The sequence below is a fragment of the Rattus norvegicus genome, chromosome 8 (assembly GCF_036323735.1).
Source record: "Rattus norvegicus strain BN/NHsdMcwi chromosome 8, GRCr8, whole genome shotgun sequence".
NCBI lineage: Eukaryota > Metazoa > Chordata > Mammalia > Rodentia > Muridae > Rattus > Rattus norvegicus.
This window is the reverse complement of record NC_086026.1, coordinates 75260981-75279635: the sequence shown is the minus strand read 5'-3', so window position 1 is coordinate 75279635 and position 18655 is coordinate 75260981. Positions and strand designations below refer to the sequence as shown.

General features: G+C 42.1%; 1 protein-coding gene across 5 annotated transcripts in view; it reads left to right on the top strand.

Annotated features, from left to right (window-relative positions):
• The window catches only part of Trip4 (thyroid hormone receptor interactor 4), an 86451-nt gene that overhangs the window by 55167 nt on the left and 12629 nt on the right, over positions 1-18655 (top strand). For 4 of the 5 annotated variants that reach the window (XR_005487825.2, NM_001134981.1, XM_008766281.4 and 1 more), the window contains 2 exons: positions 585-709; positions 3643-3734. Coding sequence is in view for 3 of the 5 variants with exons in the window: in NM_001134981.1 (NP_001128453.1) it covers positions 585-709; positions 3643-3734 (217 nt within the window). In the remaining 2 variants the exon portion in view is untranslated. Of the gene's footprint in view, positions 1-584; positions 710-3642; positions 3735-8713; positions 8845-18655 lie in introns of all 5 variants that reach the window. The other variant, XR_010053965.1, reaches the window with a different exon arrangement.

The following is an 18655-nucleotide window of genomic DNA, read 5'->3' as shown; positions in this document are numbered from 1 at the left end:
GACACCTTCTTTTGGGCTCTGAGAACATAGGTAGCATATACATGAGTATACGTACAGACATACATATAGGACCTAGGGTTTCATTAGATATCCCTGCCTGTGTTGAAACTCACTTATGTAGCCTAGACTGGCCTCAAACTCACAGATAATCACCTGCTTCTGTCAAGTGCTGGGGTTAATGGCGTGTGCACCACACCTGGCCCCAGATAACATAACCACCTCCTGCCAGTTATCTTCTAGTCTCCATAGAAATGCTATGTCTCATATGTGCCCTCCCTACAAATAAATGTAACAACTTAATTACAAACGTAAATTATAGAAGTCCCAAGACAAATGACAGTTCCCCGTCTGAGTTACAGAGATCAGGTGGCCAGTAGGAGTAGAGAGAAATGACTGATGATGGTGATGACAGGAAAGGTGGCTGACAGGGTACAGGTCAGCTAAGGGAAGGGTGTCGCAGAGGTTCTTCTTTAGTAAGTCTCTCGATCCAGTTGGAATGTTTGCTGTAGGATTTGTTGTATGTTACAATATCTTCAAGGAAACTAGAATTTAGATCTTTCCCATTGAATTTCTGTTTGTTTAAGGGTGGAGGGCAGATCCTGGTATACTCCTCACAGAGGAAGACTTTGGATAGCAGCCACAGGCAAAAGACCTTCGACTCAAGAAGTCTCAGAACTCCAGGCTACCTACCGTCTTCTTCGCGGGAAAGGTGACAGCCATGTACAGACTTGACTTTCAGTTTTGATTTGTGGACAGAAGTCCTTAATGCTAATCTTCTATTTCTTTCTTCCTTTGTTTTTATTTTTTTTTCTTGTGTTACATAGACTTTTAAACCTCACATTTGTTTATTAGTTTGAGATTGAGACAGGGTTTTTCCGTATAGCCCAGCTGCCCTGGAACTCACTATATAGTTGAGGCTAATCTCAAACTCAAGGCAGGTCCCTCCCACCCCCCCACACCATTCTCCCCAGTGATAGGGTAAAAGGTATGAGCCTCCACACTCAGCCTCTTAGTCTGCTTAGTAACAAATCACAGACAGCTGTTCAAAAGCATTAATTTCACTAAAAATGTAATGCTGAGTGTGGTAGGATAGACCTTTAATCCCAGCACTTGGGAGATTAAAACAGTAGATTTCCCTGAGTTTGAGGCCCACCTGATCCTCATGAGTTCCAGGCTAACTTTTACTATTTAGTGAGACCCTGTGTCAAAAAATAATTCAGTTAGTAATTAGGAAATGAAAAAAAAGAAGTATTGCTCAAACCAAAAATCAACCAATTAATCTTTGAATTTTATAAGTTTTCATTAATTTATAAGTTTTATCTACTTGTTATATGTATACTATATATGTGCAGTGCCCATAAGCCAGAAGACGGGATTGGATCTGCTAGAGCTAGAGTTACAAATAGATGGTTGTGAGCTACCATATGGGTGCTAGGAACTGAACCCAGGTCCTCAGGGAAAGCAGACAGTGTTCTTTTTTTTTTTCTTCTTTTTGGAGCTGGGTACCAAACCCAGGGCCTTGCGCTTGCTAGACAAGCGCTCTACCACTGAGCTAAATCCCCAACCCTTCGACCAAAGATTTTACAGACGGGGTTATAAGCAGACAGTGTTCTTAATTGCTGCACCATCTCTTCTGTCCTTAATGAGGAATTTTTTTTTTTTTTTTTTTGAGAAAAGGTCTTATGTGTAGTCTAGGCAGGCCTCAACTATGCATAGATGTCTTGCTTCTGCCCCTTAGCACTGGGAGTGAAAGCGTGCTCCACCACACCCAGCTAACCAACCAATCTTTATTGTGTGGCTTGAGGAATTTTTTATCTAATTTTTGTGGAGATAAGTGGCTTCTCTAAATTCTGGGGAACCCACAAGTAAGAATTTTTGGAGGACTGGAGAGAGAATACTTGTTCTTGTTGAGGATCCCGCTTCAGTTCCCATGTTGGGCAGCTCACGAGTGCCTGTAACTCCAGCTCCAGTGAATCTGACACCTCTGGCCAAGATGGACACCTGCATTCATGTACACATGTACATACACATACATTATTATTACAAAAAACCTTTTAACTGTTGTACATACACATACATTATTATTACAAAAAACCTTTTAACTGTTGTGTTTCCTCTTACTCTGGCCCATACAAGTTGTGAAGTCAAAAGGAAAAGATAATTATAAAACCACCTTAGAAAGTTTCTAGGAAATCAAGCTGATGCAATCCCTAGGAGTCAAAATGCATAGTTCCTTAAAAACACATTCCTGAGCTGGCATTGGTGGTAAACACCTTTTTTTTTTTTTTTAAAGATTTCTTTTATTTATATGAGTCCACTGTAGCTGTCTTCAGACACACCAGAAGAGGCATCTAATCCCTATTACAGATGGTTGTGAGCCACCATGTGTTTGCTGGGAAGTGAACTCAGGAACTCTGGAAGAGCAGTCAGAGTCAGTGCTCTTAACCACTGAGCCACCTCTCCAGCCCAGCAAACACCTTTAATCCCAGGGCTCAGTAGGCAGAGTCAGGCAAATCTTGGAGTTCTAAAGGGAAACCCTGTCTCAATAAAACAACAACAAAACCTCATGTTTCTGTTTTGATTGATATGACTGGCTTCATTTAAAGTTGTGTTCTAACATTTATTCTTCTATTTGTTTCGTCACACTTTTATGGTTGTTTTTTCTCAACATCTATAGCTGCCTGTCTTTTTGCCTTTGTCTTCCTAACTTCCTTCCTTTCCTCCTTTTTTCTTTCCTTCCTTCTTTTTCCTTCCTTCCTCCCTCCCTTCCCCCTTCCCCTCTCTCTTTCTTTCTTTCTGTCTGTCTGTCTGTCTGTCTGTCTGTCTGTCTGTCTGTCTGTCTTTCCTTCCCTAAAACACTGTATCTCTTGTTCCAGTTTTATTTCATTGGCTGTGATAAAATCCCTAACTTAGCGTAGAGGAGAGAAGGTTTGCTTTAGCTCACAATTCCAGACTTCAGTCCATCGTTTCAGGGAAGTCACAGCAGCAGGAGCTTGAAAAGCAAGTGCTCCTGTCAGTCACATCCAGTCAGGAGCACATGACCAAGTGCTCTGCTGCCTGTCCCTCAGTTCATTTCTCTCTCACACACCTCAGGACTCCTTATAGAATAGAGCTGCTTGCAGTGGGCTTGGGCTTCCTACATCAATTAATTTATGAACCACCCCACCCACCCCCACCCCACCCCACACCCACCCCACCTCACTTCTGCCACGCACATTCCCATAGGCAAACTCGATGTTGATGATCTCTCTGAGACTCTTCCTCCATGATTGTAGGTTGTTTTGAGTTAGAGTTAAAGCTAATCATCACACCACCAAACTCTTATCTGTCCCAGCTGTGAATATATTAAAATTAATTTGTTCAGAATTAACTTGTAGATTCCTTGAACCCTGATGGTAAACAGAGGGTTTTTCTATAGTAAAAGCTACCAAGTTTAGCATGTGGATAATAAACTAAGGTCGTCACTTGTTAGGTTCTCATTAAAATACAAGCAGTTGTACCATATAAAAACTTCCCTGTTTTCCTTTGCTTCTACAAATAGATGATGGAAAATGTTATGTGTTCAGAATTGAAAGCAGATTCCTGAGTTTCAGGATCACAAAGAAGAAATTTATCCAGTCCTTTTGTTCTTTTCTTATTCAGATGTAGAATTTCCAAATGACTATCCATCAGGTTGTCTTCTGGGCTGTGTGGACCTTATTGATTGCTTATCCCAGAAACAATTCCAGGAGCAGGTGAGTGCTGAGTTCTTCTCTTGGCTCTGGATTCTCATAACAGACTGAAGACAGTAAGGTGCTAGTAATTTAAACCAGAGAAGAAAGGCCTGACACTCCCTGTCCTGCCATAGCTCAGGCTGGCTTCAAATTCACAGTCCTACCTTCTCTGCCTTCCAGGGGAGAGTGTTGTGTTGAACCCTGCAGTGTCCCAGGCTAAGCAGGAACTTGTGTGTGGCCCTTGCAGTCTTGATTACCCTCTTGTCTCTGCCTCTGAGCACTGAGATTTCAGGCATGGGTCCACCCTCGCTCACTCCAGGGGAATATTTTAACAAATGTACAGTGGAGGAGTAGGTAAAAAACAGAAGTACTTAGAGATTACTTGGCTTCCAGTGTATAGAGAAGCAACACACAGTCATTTCTGAGGAAAAAAGCTGCTATTGAAGTCCAGGAAAGGAAGTGTAAGGTTCATCAACTTTGCTTTTCTGATGTTACATACCTGGAGGCAGAGGCAGGCAGATCTCTTGTCAGTTGGAGGCCAGCCTGGTCTACGTAGTGAGGCTGTTTCTCAAAAAATAAAACAAAGCAAACAAATATGTTTGCTTTTTTTTTTAAATGAAGAGACCCTAAAATACTATTTTGATTGGATATGGGCATGGATACTCTGTTTTGGCTTATTCTGAAGCATTTCTTCCAGACCATTGAACTCAATAGAGAAGTCTGTTTTATATATAAGTTTTTTAAATCTCTAAACATTAAATTGGCAAGACTCAAAACATACTTTTGAACAGTAGAGGGCACCAAAACACTTTAATTTCATTAGCAAATGCTTCAAATGCAGAGTATGTTGGGCTCAGACTGGGAGGACTTCGAAGCAGCCAAATCCATCCTTGGAGCAGAAACTGTCTTACGGACGGTATTGTTTTCCTTTTCTTTGAGCAGTTAATTTAAACAATAGGGCTTCTACTACTGTGCATGAAAATGTACTTCAATTAAATTTTCCTCAGTAAATTCATTTTTCCAGATATTTTTTTTCTTACATTCTAGTCAGATACTCCAACACTGACTATATCCCAGCCTCCCAAATAGTTTGTGTTTTCTTTTTTTCTTTTTTTCAAGACAAGATCTTCCTATGTAGCTCTGGCTCATATAGTAGCTCCCATGTAGCTCTACTCACCATGTAGATACAGCTAGTCTTGAACTCATAGAGCTCTACCTGGTTCTGCCTCCCTACAGCTGAGGTTAAAGTCATGTGCCATTATGCCCAGATCCTGAATGGGTTTTGTTTTGATTTAATTTACTGTTTTTAGCTACCCGACCCCCTCAATTCTTCCCTTAGAGATTTTAGCCAGAAGTTCTTATCTTCCTAGATTTCTTTATATTTTTATCAGTTTGTTTTTGTTTTGGTTTGTTTTTGCCTTTGAGTTTCATCTTTGAGACAGGTGTCCCTGTATAGCCCAGGGTAGTCTTGAACTTGTGGTCTTCCTGCATCAACATTACAAGTCTAGGTTTGTTGTTGTTGTTGTTTTGTTTTGTTTTGGTTTTTGGTTTTTGGTTTTTTTTCCATGTGGAGGGGTTTTAATGAGAGAAGAGTAGAAGAAGAGAGGAACGGTGGCTGGCCATGGGCACGTGGGGGTGGGGGGGATGGGCAAAGGGGCCAGAGCAGCAAAGAAGAAAGAACAGGAGGGGGTAAGAGGGGATAAGAGCCAGGTTTATTTTTGTAGAGGTGGGTATTTTATTTTTATTTTATATGTATGAGTTTCCCCTGCCTGTATGCCTGTGTACCACATACAGCAACCACACACAGAAGGCAGAAGAGGACATTAGATCCAGGAATCCAAAATCCAAGTACTGGGATTATAAATGGTCACCACCATACCTGGCCTTTTGTTTTCTTCTTTTCTTCCTCTTCTCAAGATAGGGTCGCATACGCTGGATTTCCAAGTATGTGCCACCAAATGCTATTATGTTATTTGTTTTCTGTTTTTTTAAGATTTATTTATTACATATAAGTACACTGTCACTGTCTTCAGACACACCAGAAGAGGGCATCAGATCCCATTACAGTTGGTTGTGAGCCACCATGTGGCTGCTGGGAATTGAACTCAGGACCTCTGGAAGAGCAGTCAGTGTTCTTAACCGCTGAGCCATCTCTCCAGCCCCCGTTTTCTGTTTTTTTTAAACTGGGTCTCTCATAGTATAGGCTGGCCTCAAACTCCATCCCTAGCTGAAGATGATCAGATCTTACTGCTTCAGCCTCCTAGGTGCAGCTGTTACAGCCACCCACACCCAGCACAGTCGGTGATTTTCTCAGTGTTGCCTCCTCAGCCTCTTCTGGGTCCTTATCTGTCTGGTGCATGCATTCAAGTGGGATAGTTGACGCCTAGTCTTTTGTTCTGTGCTTACTATATAAGCTACTCCTAGACAAAGCCCTGGAAACGTGGAGGCTTTCATCTCAGTGCTCTGGTCCTATTCTTCTGCTTCCTTTCTACCTTCAGTTTGTTTAACTGTCATGCTCCTCCTTTCTGACATGAAAATAAATACATCTGTCCCCTTTCTCTTTGCTATGCTACAATACCTGACAGAAGCTAGCTTAAGGGATAGAAGATTAATTTGAGATCATGGTTTCAGAGGACACTGTGGGAAAGACATGGCAGGTAATGTCCAGTTATGTCCTGCTATGTCTGACAGCAGATCGTGAGGCAGAGAAAGAAGAACCACAGTTAGGGCCATGACCTTCGGAGGCCAACCTTCAGTGCTCCTTATTCACCATCCATCCCCCCACAACCTCCCAGCAGTAGTTGGGGACCACATGACTAAGTACATGAGCCTATAAGGCACATTTTTAAAATTCAAACCATAACATTGAAAACTATATTCCTAATAGAGTATTAAGGTGTATGGGGAGAGTTGCTGTGATTAGAACTCTAACTAACAACTCTTGTTTTCTCAAGGACACTCTTCCTTCAGGTCAGCATGATGCATTTCCCTAGGCTTGGATTTACTGTAGTGAGGTTGCTGATGACAGTATGTAGAAACAGAATCCTCCCACATGCTTCATTGTGAAGGTCTGGCAGCTCTCCTTATGGATTGCTCTTAAGTGTGCAATGAACTTAGACCAATGCTAGGAGTTAGTAGGTTTCATGGAACACTGGAATCTCATCCGTTTTTCTGTAACTTCATTATTTTTTGTATGTTCAGAGTAGATATTAGACTAATCTTACTTGTTTTTATTTGAGACCGGGCTACACTATATGGTCTGGAACTCTTTATAGCTTTGAACTGACAGGTATCTCTACCTGTCTCTCTTTGCCTGCTCCCCAGGGCTTGGATTAAAAGCATGCACCACTAATCCCTGGCTTAATTTTTTGTTAATTATGTGTGTTATACAACTGTTGTGTTAATAAAAGGATAAAGAGAGAGGGGTATGTGTTCTATGGAAGTCTGGGGGAAGGGAGTGCCTCAGCGAGCCTGTGCCTTCCCCCCCTCCCCTCAAGGACCAGACACATGATGATATAGTATAGAATAGAGTTTATTCAGGGCATGGGGAGGGGAGTTGAAAGGGTGGTAGGGCAGAGAGAGAAAGAGAGAGAGAGAGAGAGAGAGAGAGAGAGAGAGAGAGAGAGAGAGAGAGGCAGAAGCCAGCCATGAGCACATGGAAAGAAGGGAAAGGGAATGGGAGACAGGGGACAAACAGGGAAGAAGGTAAGAGCAAAAGAGGACAAGAGAGAGAGGAGGGAGCAAGCAGCCCCTTTTATAGAGTCAGGCATACCTAGCTGTTGCCAGGTAACTGTGGGGGTGGAGTTTAGGGAGAATGCTAACATTCCCCTGTTTTGGTTTAATTAAAAAAGAAAAATTAGAGGTGATGGCAGAGCAGGAATAGGGTCGTTGTGATCTCTGACTACTTCCTGCTTGTTTGGGGGTGACAGACTCTAAGGAACTTAGAAAAGTGGGTATGGGATGTTTGTCCAGCCTTAGAGTTGGCTGTTTCCTTGTTGTCTAGGGTCTGTGGAACCAACTGAGGATAGGGGTGAAGGAACAGGTCCAATAGAAGCATCAGTGAGAGGAGATTGAGTATCTGGAGGTTGCTTCTCTGCAGCTGTCCCAGGTGTAGTAAGCACCTGGACTTGACAAGATGCTGAAACACACATATATATTTGTTACAGGTAGAGAATAAGATTAAGTGCATTTGGGAGAAAGATCTTTTTCTTAGATGAAACCCAGAGCAATCCCACCCTCTGGAATAGGGAATAAGTGGGAACTTTAGGCAGATGTACTTATCTGGGTGGAGTCTATTTGGTCCATTAGAGGTGGGTCTGAGTGGGTTTCCTGTAGCTGATAAGTTTACAAAAGAGATAACAACATGACTTAACAGCATGAACATTCTTTAAGATGAGCTTTTTGTGGTGCAGAAGGAACAAGAATTTGTGATTACAGTTGGTCGTATAGTGGAGTTTAGCAAGTGGAAGAAATAGGAAGCATTTAACCAATGGAAGCCGAGTTTAGGTGAGAAAGTAACCGATTACACCTGTGTGCTTACATCTGAACTAGTTGCTAGAAACTGAGTCTAGAAGTCTGTTTCTTAGTTAAGCTACAGTTACCTTAGCTGTTGATGTAGTCAGAAACTGGAGAAGAATAAACTATAGTCTAGCAATCATATATATTTAAAAATGACAGAGCTCTTAGCTAACAGTTCCCTGTGGTCTCTGTGGTCTTCATGGCAACTTGGGCGGAGTCAGTCTGGCTTTCAAGCCCAGAAGATGCAGAGCTTTTCCTCTGTGGAATGGACACATGTGCCATGAGAAATGACTCACCTTGATTTAGATAAATCACTTGACTGTGAGGGTCTCCAGTTTTGTCCACTGTGTTTCTCAGTGGTTTATTATAACACAATCCAGGTGAACTCTTTTTTTTTTTTTAAGATTTATTCATTTATTATATATAAGTACTCTGTAGCTGTCTTCAGACACACCAGAAGGCGGCATCGGATCTCTTTACAGATGGTTGCGAGCCACCATGTGGTTGCTGGGAATTGAACTCAGGACCTCTGACAGAGCAGACGGTACTCTTAACCACCTCTGACAGAGCAGACGGTGCTCTTAACTGCTGAGCCATCTCTCCAGCCCCCCAGGTGAACTCTTAAACACTCTTAAAGAAGGTGTTCTTATCTTCTGAGACCTTGTGGGGCAAACTGTTAAAGGCTTCGGGAGATTCTGTCTGTCATAAACTTAAGTATATTAATAATTACCAGACTTCTGACAAGATTGAGGGCTATATTGATTGGTTACATCTAAATAGAGCACATCATCTGCACAGCATGGAAAGTCAAGCTATGAGACTGAGTAATGTCCTGAAACTCTCTAATAAAGGTGGAGGAGTTAGAGGAATAGCAACCCAGTCTATCTCAGTATTTCTATCTAAGAAAGTTCATTAACTGGATCGAGGGCTGTACTGTCATCTGGTGTGTGCCTCATAGCTAAGAGAAGTTGAGTTCGAAAACAAAGTTACCCATGAGGGGAGGTATTGAATTATTCATACTGGCATCCTGAGAATAATCTCAACACGTAAAATTTCTGCCAGGCTAGATGCCCAAGTCATCACTCAGACTCTCTAGAGGCCGTGTATAGTGAGTCCTGGACTCATCAGAAAGCGTCTCTACCCAGGCCTGAGAGTTTCTTTAAACAGCTGCAAAAGCCTGGAAGGGGAGGGGATCGAGAGTCGCTTTCAAGGGAGTGCTTGCCCAAGGGTCAAAGTTTTACTTTGTAAGCTAGGAGGACCCTTTATCCCATAAATGCTGGCCAGGCCCTACATGGGAAATTGGGGTCCTCCTTGCCAACTGGGATTGGCAGGGGCTCATTTCCCTGGATTACTCTTGAGTTCAGGGAAAGGAGCACCAACGTGCAAACTTCTCACCAGCTGGCAGGTAGGCGATGATATACCTGAGTGCCACAAAGAATTGACTTGTTTTAGATGTGTATGTACCCATGAGTTACGAAGCCACAAGTGTCAGGGTCCTCAGGAGTTGAAGTTATAGGCAGTTGTGAGCCACCTAACTTGGGTAGTAGGAGACAACTTAGATCCTGTGGACAAGCAGGAAGCTCTTTTAACCACTGAGCCATTGCTCCATTCCAATGGCTCAAGTTACTTTTTTTTTTTTAAGATTTATTTTTTTTAGTATGGACACAGTGTTCTGCCTGCATATATGTATGCAGGCCAGAAGAGGGCACCAGTTCTCAGTATAGATGGTTGTGAGCCACCATGTGGTTGCTGGGAATTGAACTCAGGACCTCTGGAACAGCAGTCAGTGCTCTTAACCACTGAGCCATCTTTCCAACTCAGATCCTGTCACTTTAAAAAAAATGGTACCTGTCTTTTGTTCCGCCCACTGCAACCCTCAGTAGAAGATCTGGGATTACAGGTGCTTCTGTGTTTGGTGTGAATCTTAGGGCTTCAGACTCAGGTCCTCATCTTTCAGCAGCAATCACTTTATCATTGAGACGTCTCAGTGTTTGATTTATGGTACTATAACCAGTCTTTTGCTACTTTGTGGGTTCTTCTTTTTTCTCTCCTTCTCCACACCTTTTCTTCTATCCTTCAACCCCTAACACTAGATAAGAGAGAAAAAAGAATAGAGAGGGAATGAAAGAGACCCTTGAATAAATTCAGGGGTTGACAAGATCCTTAGATTACTTCCTGCTAATTAGAGACATTTAGTTCCTTGGGGTAAGTTTGATCTTCGATGTCAGCATATCTAATTTCTTGTTTCATCTTTACATATGAGTATTTACCAAATGACAACCAACAATAACCCACCATGAGTCTTGGGGCCCTAGCAGTTATATACCCTCTGAAAAGTCCCCAGAATTGTCACATAATTCCAGACATATCTGTGGCTGGGGAAATCGCACCTCTGCTAGAACATGAAGCAAAACATAGTCAGCAAGTGTGGACAGACTGAAGCCGCTCCATATCCTTCACCTGGGATTAAAATGAAGACATACTTTTTTTTTTTTTTTAAAGAAATCAAAGTTCTCATTATATAGTACACTGGATTAAACCCAGGGTCTTTCTCATTCTGGGCAAGTGCTCTACCACTCTTAGACTAATTTTTGGTATTTTGGGGAAATCTTTCTATCCTAGGATTTCACAAAATACTTTATGTAGGTGTTCCCTAAAATTAGTGCACATTAAAATTAGGAAACATCTTTGGATTAAACAGATTTGTTTACCGTAGAGTTTCTCAGAGTCTTTAATATACAAGTATCAATTAAGGCTCTCTGAGTGGTAGATAATAGGGTACAGTGTTCCTAAAACTTTTCTCCCTGAAACCGCATTAGCAGTCAAACCCAGGACCTAGTGCATACTAGGCAAATGCTCTACCACTGAGTTCCTCTCCTCTCCCCTTTGTTTACACACTACAGAGCCATAGTCCTGGCATGCACAATTTAGGATGCACATGCCAGGCTTTCCTTTATCCTCTGTAAGCTCAGTTTATTGAGAAAGAACCATCCAGAAAACAGTTTCTGCCCTGTGTCTTCAGCATTTCAACATCTATTCTTATCAACCAGCTGAAGTCCATTTTCCTTGAAAAACTGGTGCTACCAACTTTTTTCCGGCTAGCTGATACTAACTTCCTATGTGACTTGTACCACAGTCTTCTTCAACATTCTGCTGCTAATGTTTTCCTTGCCCAAACAAACTGGGTAATTTATTGCTGACCTCACATTTTTGCCCTCTCTCTTTTTTTTTTTTAAGATTTATTTATTTATTATGTACACAGCATTCTGCCTGCATGTATGCCTGCATGCCAGAAGAGGGCATCAGACCTCATTACAGATGGTTGTGAGCCACCACGAGGTTGCTGGGAATTGATCTCAGGACCTCTGGAAAAGCAGACAGTGCGCTTAACCTTCAAACCATCTCTCCAGCCCTTGTCCTGTCTTTAATAAATTAAAATATGTTAGATTGACTATTTAGTTCTCTTAAAAGAATAAGAACTGAGGACTGGAGAGGTGGCTCAGCAGTTAGGAGCACTGGCATGCAGGCACTCACAGCACATAAATACCTACATAAGTAGTAAAGAACAACAGAAAGACTCATTCCATGTCATAATCACCATGCAATAGTGGTACACACTTTTAATTCCAGCACTTGGGAAGCAGAGGCAGGTGGATCTCTGAGTTTGAGGACAGCCTGTTCTGTAGATCGAGTTCCAGGACAGCTAGGGATACACCCTTCTTGTAATCCCCCCTCCCCAAAAAAAAGTAAAATCAAGTGCATTACATTGTAAGTGTCCTTTAAAAAGTATGCGCTGAACAGGCTTAAGAACTTGTCTTCCTTTTATCTTTTTTTTTTTAATTAGTCATTCCATTCGTTTACATCTCAAATGATATCCCACTCCTTTTATCTTTTAAAGCCAGTTTAGCCCGCATGTCTAGTTTGTACCAGGAAAAAAAAAGATTCCCACTAGACCCTCAACCCTCCTCTGACTAATGTCAGGGGACGAACCCAGACAGGAAGAGATGTAGAGAAAGGGCTGCATGCTGACAGAGAGATAGGTAGATGAGAGCCATCTTTTCAGAGCTGCTCCTGTATTCCCCTGGAAGGAGCCCCTGCTGTCTGCCAGCACTTTATCTGCCAGCAGCAGATGTAAGCTCTCAAGAACAGCAGGGAGGATGTTGACTGCAACAATGCATCAAGGCTGTGGTCTGTAACCTCAATAGAGAGGCAGTTAAAACTTTTTTAACAAAGGCGTTTTGATTGCCAAATCCATAACCATTAGCAGCTGTGGTTGTGAGTAGTTCTCCAGACCTAACAAGTTTTCAGCCCTGGAGTTGAGTTGGTGGCCTTTGTTTTTACAGGTCTGTGTTTTTTGTGCTATTTATATCCCTGCCTTTAAAAGAAATTCAGATTTGTCTGAAATCTCCAAGGTCATTGATTATTCTATTTCTTCCCAACAGAATCCATTTCTCTCGCGCCAGCTTTCAGACCATTAGTCTATTTGATGTTAAGGCTTTTGTAACAGACCAGATCCTATCTTCAAGGAATTATGCTGAGAAAGATTCTGCTGGGTGCCCCTCTCTAGTAATTGACACTGAGAGTAGAACTGCAGTCTCTTGGAGAGAAGAATATGACTTCTTCCACCTTATTTAATAGCATCGAAGCACCAGGCTGGCATGCTTTTAATCCCAGCACTCAGCAAGGGAGGCAGAAGCAAGTGGCTCTTGTGAATTGCAGACAGCCTGGTGCACAGAGTTAGTTCTTTTTAGGGCAGCCAGAGCTATACAGAGAAACCTTGTTCTGAAAAACCAAACCAAACAAACAAATAAAACAAGACAAAAATCAACAAAACAAAACAACCCTACAACCATTTAAGCAGCACAGATGTCAGGAAGACTGCAGAAGCCACTTTGTGTGGAAACTGTGAGCTTCTTCTGTCACTGATGGGTCTTCTGAACCCGAGAATTAGAACATGAACTCCTTAGCCATGAAAATACCAAGTTTCTACATTCTGTTTTTAAATTTGTGAGGGAGGCAAGGAGTGGTGGTTCATTCTAGTACTCAGGAATGAGTTCAGGTTGACAATGGGCTACATAGTCTTTATATATATATATATATATATATATATATATATATATATATATATATATATATATATATAGTGTATAATGTATATAATTCATGTATAATCTATGAATCAATATATATGAATTAAAGTCTGTGAGGGAATAGGGGTATGACTCAGAGGCAGAGCACATTTAGTATATATGATTTGACTTCTAGCCTTGAAAAACCAAACTCTCATATTAGTCTGATAGGTCTAATGCAGAATTTACCTGTACATGTACTTCAGAATATTTTTTTTTTAATAAGCAAAGGCGAGGTTTATTACAGAGAGGGGATCTCCGGGTCGACACGTATCCTGTGCAGGAGACAGAGGTGTCGACCCAGAATATTTTTAAGAGACCTTGAGAGCTGTTATCTAAGACCCAACAAAGGGGGAAAATGTCATTAACAGCCTCCAAGCACAGGTCACTTGAATAAGAGAGAGAATTTATAATAGGATGTTTAGGAAGACCAGAACATTCACTAGAGTTATAGTAGTCAGAACATACTGTGGTTATTGTTGCTTGCTGTTTGAGTCCAAGCATCCACTTGAAAATGGTCTAAGTAATAACTCTGCGTGTGCATGCTTATGCTTTAAAGTGAGTTCTTCCTTTGGAAGAACAGCAGTGCTCTGAACTCCTGAGCCATTTCTGTACCCCAATGCTACTTTTTCTAATGCTCTATGTGATAAATTCTGTGTGTATATATGCACTGCTTGGTGCCCGTGGAATCCTGAAGAGGCCATCAGTCTCCCTGGAACTGGAGTTATAGAGACGGTTGTGAGACACCATGTGGGCGCTGGGAATGGAGCCTGGTTTCATCTCCAGCCCCAGTAGTAATTGTTTGCTTGTTTGTTTGTTTGTTTTCCTCAAGACATGGTTTTTTTTTGTATAGCCTTGTCTGCCCTGGAACTAGCTGTGAGGACCAGGTTGACCTTGAACTCACAGAGATTCACTTACCTCTGCTTCTCAAGCAATGGAATTAATGGCTTGTGCCACCGCAGCCCAGCTTTTTTTTTTTTCCCCTTTTCTATTTTGATATGGGGTTTCTTTGTGTAGCCCTGGCTCTCCTGGAACTTCCTGTGGAGGCCAGGTTTGCCTGCCTCAGTCTCCTGCATGCTGGGATTAAAAGTGTGCACCACCATGCCCATTTTCCTGTAATAAATTCTTAGTAGTAACCTTTTTTTACAAGGTTTTTTATATTTGCTTGTCTTTTTCATATTTACTAATTTTACTTCATGGTTACAAGCTTTTTTTGTTTGTATTGTATGTATGTATGTATGTATGTATGTGTGTATGTATGTATTCTGTATGTATGTATAGCACATACATTCCTGGTGCTGGTTAAGACCAGGAAAGGGTGTTATATCCTCTGGAAATGGACGGCTAAGAACCAAACCTGCAAGAGCAATAAGTACTCTGAAGTGTTGAGGCATTTGCCCAGGTTGATCGATTGATCTCCTTCCTTCCGTCCGTCCGTCCGTTCTTCCTTCCTTCCTTCCTCCCTCCCTCCCTCCCTCCCTCTCTCCCTCTCTCCCTCTCTCTCTTTCTTTCTGGGATGTTTGATGACTTGGCAGTTAAGAACACTTGCTGCTTTTCCAGGAGACCCAAATTTGGTTCCCAGCACCCACATCAGATTGTTTACAACTGCCTGTAACCCCAGCTTCAGGGGATATAACACCTACTTCTGGCCTCTGTGAGAACCTGTGCTCATAGGAGCACATATGCATACGCAGACACACATACATACACACATATATAGTAAATAATGTATTTGGGGAGAGGCACATTAATCACATGTGTGTAGATTAGAGGACATTGTGCAGGAGTCAGTTCTCTTCACTGTTTGGGCCCTTAGAATTAAACCTAGAGTCATCAGGCGTAGTAGCAAACTCCTTTATCAACACTGAGCCATCTTGCCCGTCCAATAGCTCATTACTTGACAATGAACATAAATTTCTTAAGACTTTCTTACATAGCAGCAGTGGTAATGCAGGCCTTTAATCCCAGCCGTGAGGAGGCAGTGGCAGGTAGATCTGTATTATTCCAGGCCAGCCACGGCTACATAGTGAGATCCTGCATAGGAAGGAAGGAAGGAAGGAAGGAAGGAAGGAAGGAAGGAAGGAAGGAAGGAAGGGAGGAAGGAAGGAAAAATATTTACTTATGTAATTATCCACCCATCAATAAATATTTGTGTTTCCAGTATAAGTTCAACAGCATTGTAGATACTAAAGGAAGTGATAAAAATCAGCCGTAGGTTCTGCCCTTGAATGTTTGCAAGTCTACTAGATAGGTGTGTTAAGATCGGAAGTGAAGATGGGTATGTTTTGTGTTTGCTGTGGTTGCTGGAGTAAACACAGTAAGCATGCTGTACGGGTACTGCAGCACTTAGCGTAGCCTCTGCCCAAAAGTTGTTGGGCATGGGGGTACAACCCTATAATGCCAGCATTCTTCAGGCTGAGGCAAGAAGACTGCAGGATTCCAAAGTTCCAGCCTGGTAGCATTGTGAGACCTAAGAGTCTGCAAGGCCTGAGGGAGGGAGAGACTACCTTTTCAGGACTTGAAGGAGGGAAAATATAATTTCTAGTCAGAAGAAATTCCATATCTTTGTATTCACTTTGGATAATAATAACAAACAATATCATACTCATCACTATGTGCTACACTCCTGCGCATGTATGTTATTTCCTAAACCTCTTGACAATTTGGGACAGGCATGGAAGCACACTTTTGTGAGACAGGGTTTCTCTGTGTAGCCCTTGCTGTCCTAGAACTCACTTTATAGACCAAGCTGACCTCAAACTAACAGAGTTCTGCCTGCCTCTGCCTCTTGAGTGCTAGGATTAAAGGCATGTGTCACCACTACCCAGCTCAGTAGCACACACTTTTTAATCCCAGCAGTTGAGAATTAGAAATAGGTGGATCTCAAGTAAATTCAAGGCCATACTGGTCCATAAAGCAAGTTCTGTGCCTCCCAATAAGATATTGGAGATTTGCTCTGTGGTTAAGAGCACTGACTGCTTTTCCAGAACACTTGGGTTTAGTACCCAGCACCCACATGTTAGTACACAATGTCTGTAGCTCTTGTTGCAGGGGTTCTAACATTTGGCCTCAGTGGTACACTGACATACTTGCAGACAAACCAACCATATACATAAAGTAAAACAAAATAAACAACACCAAAACTTTCTAAACTAAGTATCATTACCCTACATAAAACTTAGAGTAACCTGGGGTTGGGGATTTAGCTCAGTGGTAGAGCGCTTGCCTAGCAAGTGCAAGGCTCTGGGTTCGGTCCGCAGCTCTGAAAAAAAGAAAAGAAAAAAAAAAAAACTTAGAGTAACCTAAATGGCAAAAGATGATAGAGTTGAGATTTGGTGTTGAAATTGTCCTCTGTAGTTGGTAGAAAAGCACATTCCAAAGTGGTGAGGAGATAATGGAAGCAAAGGCATGGGCGGGAAGTCAGGGTCTGCGTGGCTAGTGTGGCAAGCCCATCTGTTGGGCTCACAAAGCATGTGAGTAAAGAGGAAGCACCAGCAGACAGGAGTCGTTATGGTCAGATGGTAGACTGTCCAGGATGATGGAGCACTGAGGGAGGGTCTGTTTCTCTAGTGAGCTGGGAAGTGTGGAGGAGTGTTTTGAAAGTTTTTATGAAGCAGTAAGGTGATAAGAACCCTGCCGAAGGAAAACTCATTGGTCAAAATGTGAAAGACGGACAGAAAGATTCTGAAGGTGGAAAGACTGCTGTAGTCCAGTGTAAGGACATGTAGAGATCTAGTTCATGATAATGATAGGAGAGTTGGACAACAGAGGGACAAGCACAACGGGCCTGGTGTTGGTAGAATCAAGTGTTTGATGAGACAGGTTAATTTTACCCCAAACAAACCAAGGCTTTGGAGAGGTGAGCTGCTTGACCTAGAAGGACTTGTGGCCTCACTTTCTGGCATTCTATTGAAGACATCTTGGTTTATCATCTAGTCTTCTGTGTTACATAGCAAATTTATTCTCATATTTTGTTATATAACCATATATTGAATAAGTACTAATGAAGCAAAAAGAAAAGAATTAAGTATATATTGTCACTTATAACAAGCACTGGGATGAAGATTAAGGAGCAGAACTTTAAGGTAATGTTCCATCCCTCAGGATGTCAGGCTAGTTGCTTGGTTGGACTGCCATGTTCTCCTGTAGGTCTGGTGTTCTCCACACTTGTTCTTTAGCCAGTGCTGCCCATGGATTTCTTATCCTCTTGCTTCCACTTTCTTTTTTTTTTTTTTTTAATTATTTTTTATTTATTTATTTAATGAATGTGAGTACACTGTCGCTGTCTTCATGTATACCAGAAGAGGGCATCAGATCTCATTACAGATGGTTGTGAGCCACCATGGGGTTGCTGGGAATTGAACTCAGGACCTCTGGAAGAGCAGTCAAAGCTCTTAACCACTGAGCCATCTCTCCAGCCCCTTTTTTCTACTTTCTAATGTTGGGATTGCAGGCATTTGTTTCCATGCCTGGCTTTGATGTGTTAACCTCTAGAGTTTTAGGATTACCAGCCACTTTGAAGGGAATGTAAATGAGAACTACTGTTAAAACTATTATTATTTTTTTATTAATAGTTTCATACACATATAAAATACATCCTTCTGGGTTGTATGCCTTTCATCACAGCACTAGGAGTTTGAGGCCAACCTAGTCAACAGAGAGAATTCCAGGACAGCCAGGGCTACCCAGAGGGAAAAACAAAACAAAACGAACAAACAAAACATCTTGCTTGTAGCCATTCCTAACACCTGCCATGTTTATCAAAGGTGCAGTTACTGTCAGGATGCTCTCTTTCTTTAGACCTGCAGTGCTTGTGGCTGCCATCTTTATCAGACACTGCCTTTCTGTGCATCCTTACCTCAATCTTGGAGTCAGTTTTCAGCTAACTGGATTTCAGAGCCTGGTTCATATATTATCTAGTTGTGCCCCTTCCTCCCAGCAAATACATGTTCTTGTCAATAAATTGCTTCTTTTTTTCACCAATAATTTATTTTACATCCCAGTATCAGCCCCCTTCTCCTCCCAGTCCCCGCCCCATACACAGCTCTTCCTCCATTCCCCTCCCCTTCTCCTTTGAGAAGAGGGAAAGTCCTGAGTGTCACCTCACACTGGCTTACCAAGTCATTGCAGGACAAGGCACACCCTCTCCCCCTGAGACAAGACTTGGCAGTCCAGGTAGGGGAATGGAATCCACAGACAGACAACAGATTCAGGGACAGCTCTTACTCCAGTTGTTGGGGACCTGCATGAAGACCAAACTGTGCATCTGCTACACATGTGTGGGGTGGGGTGGTG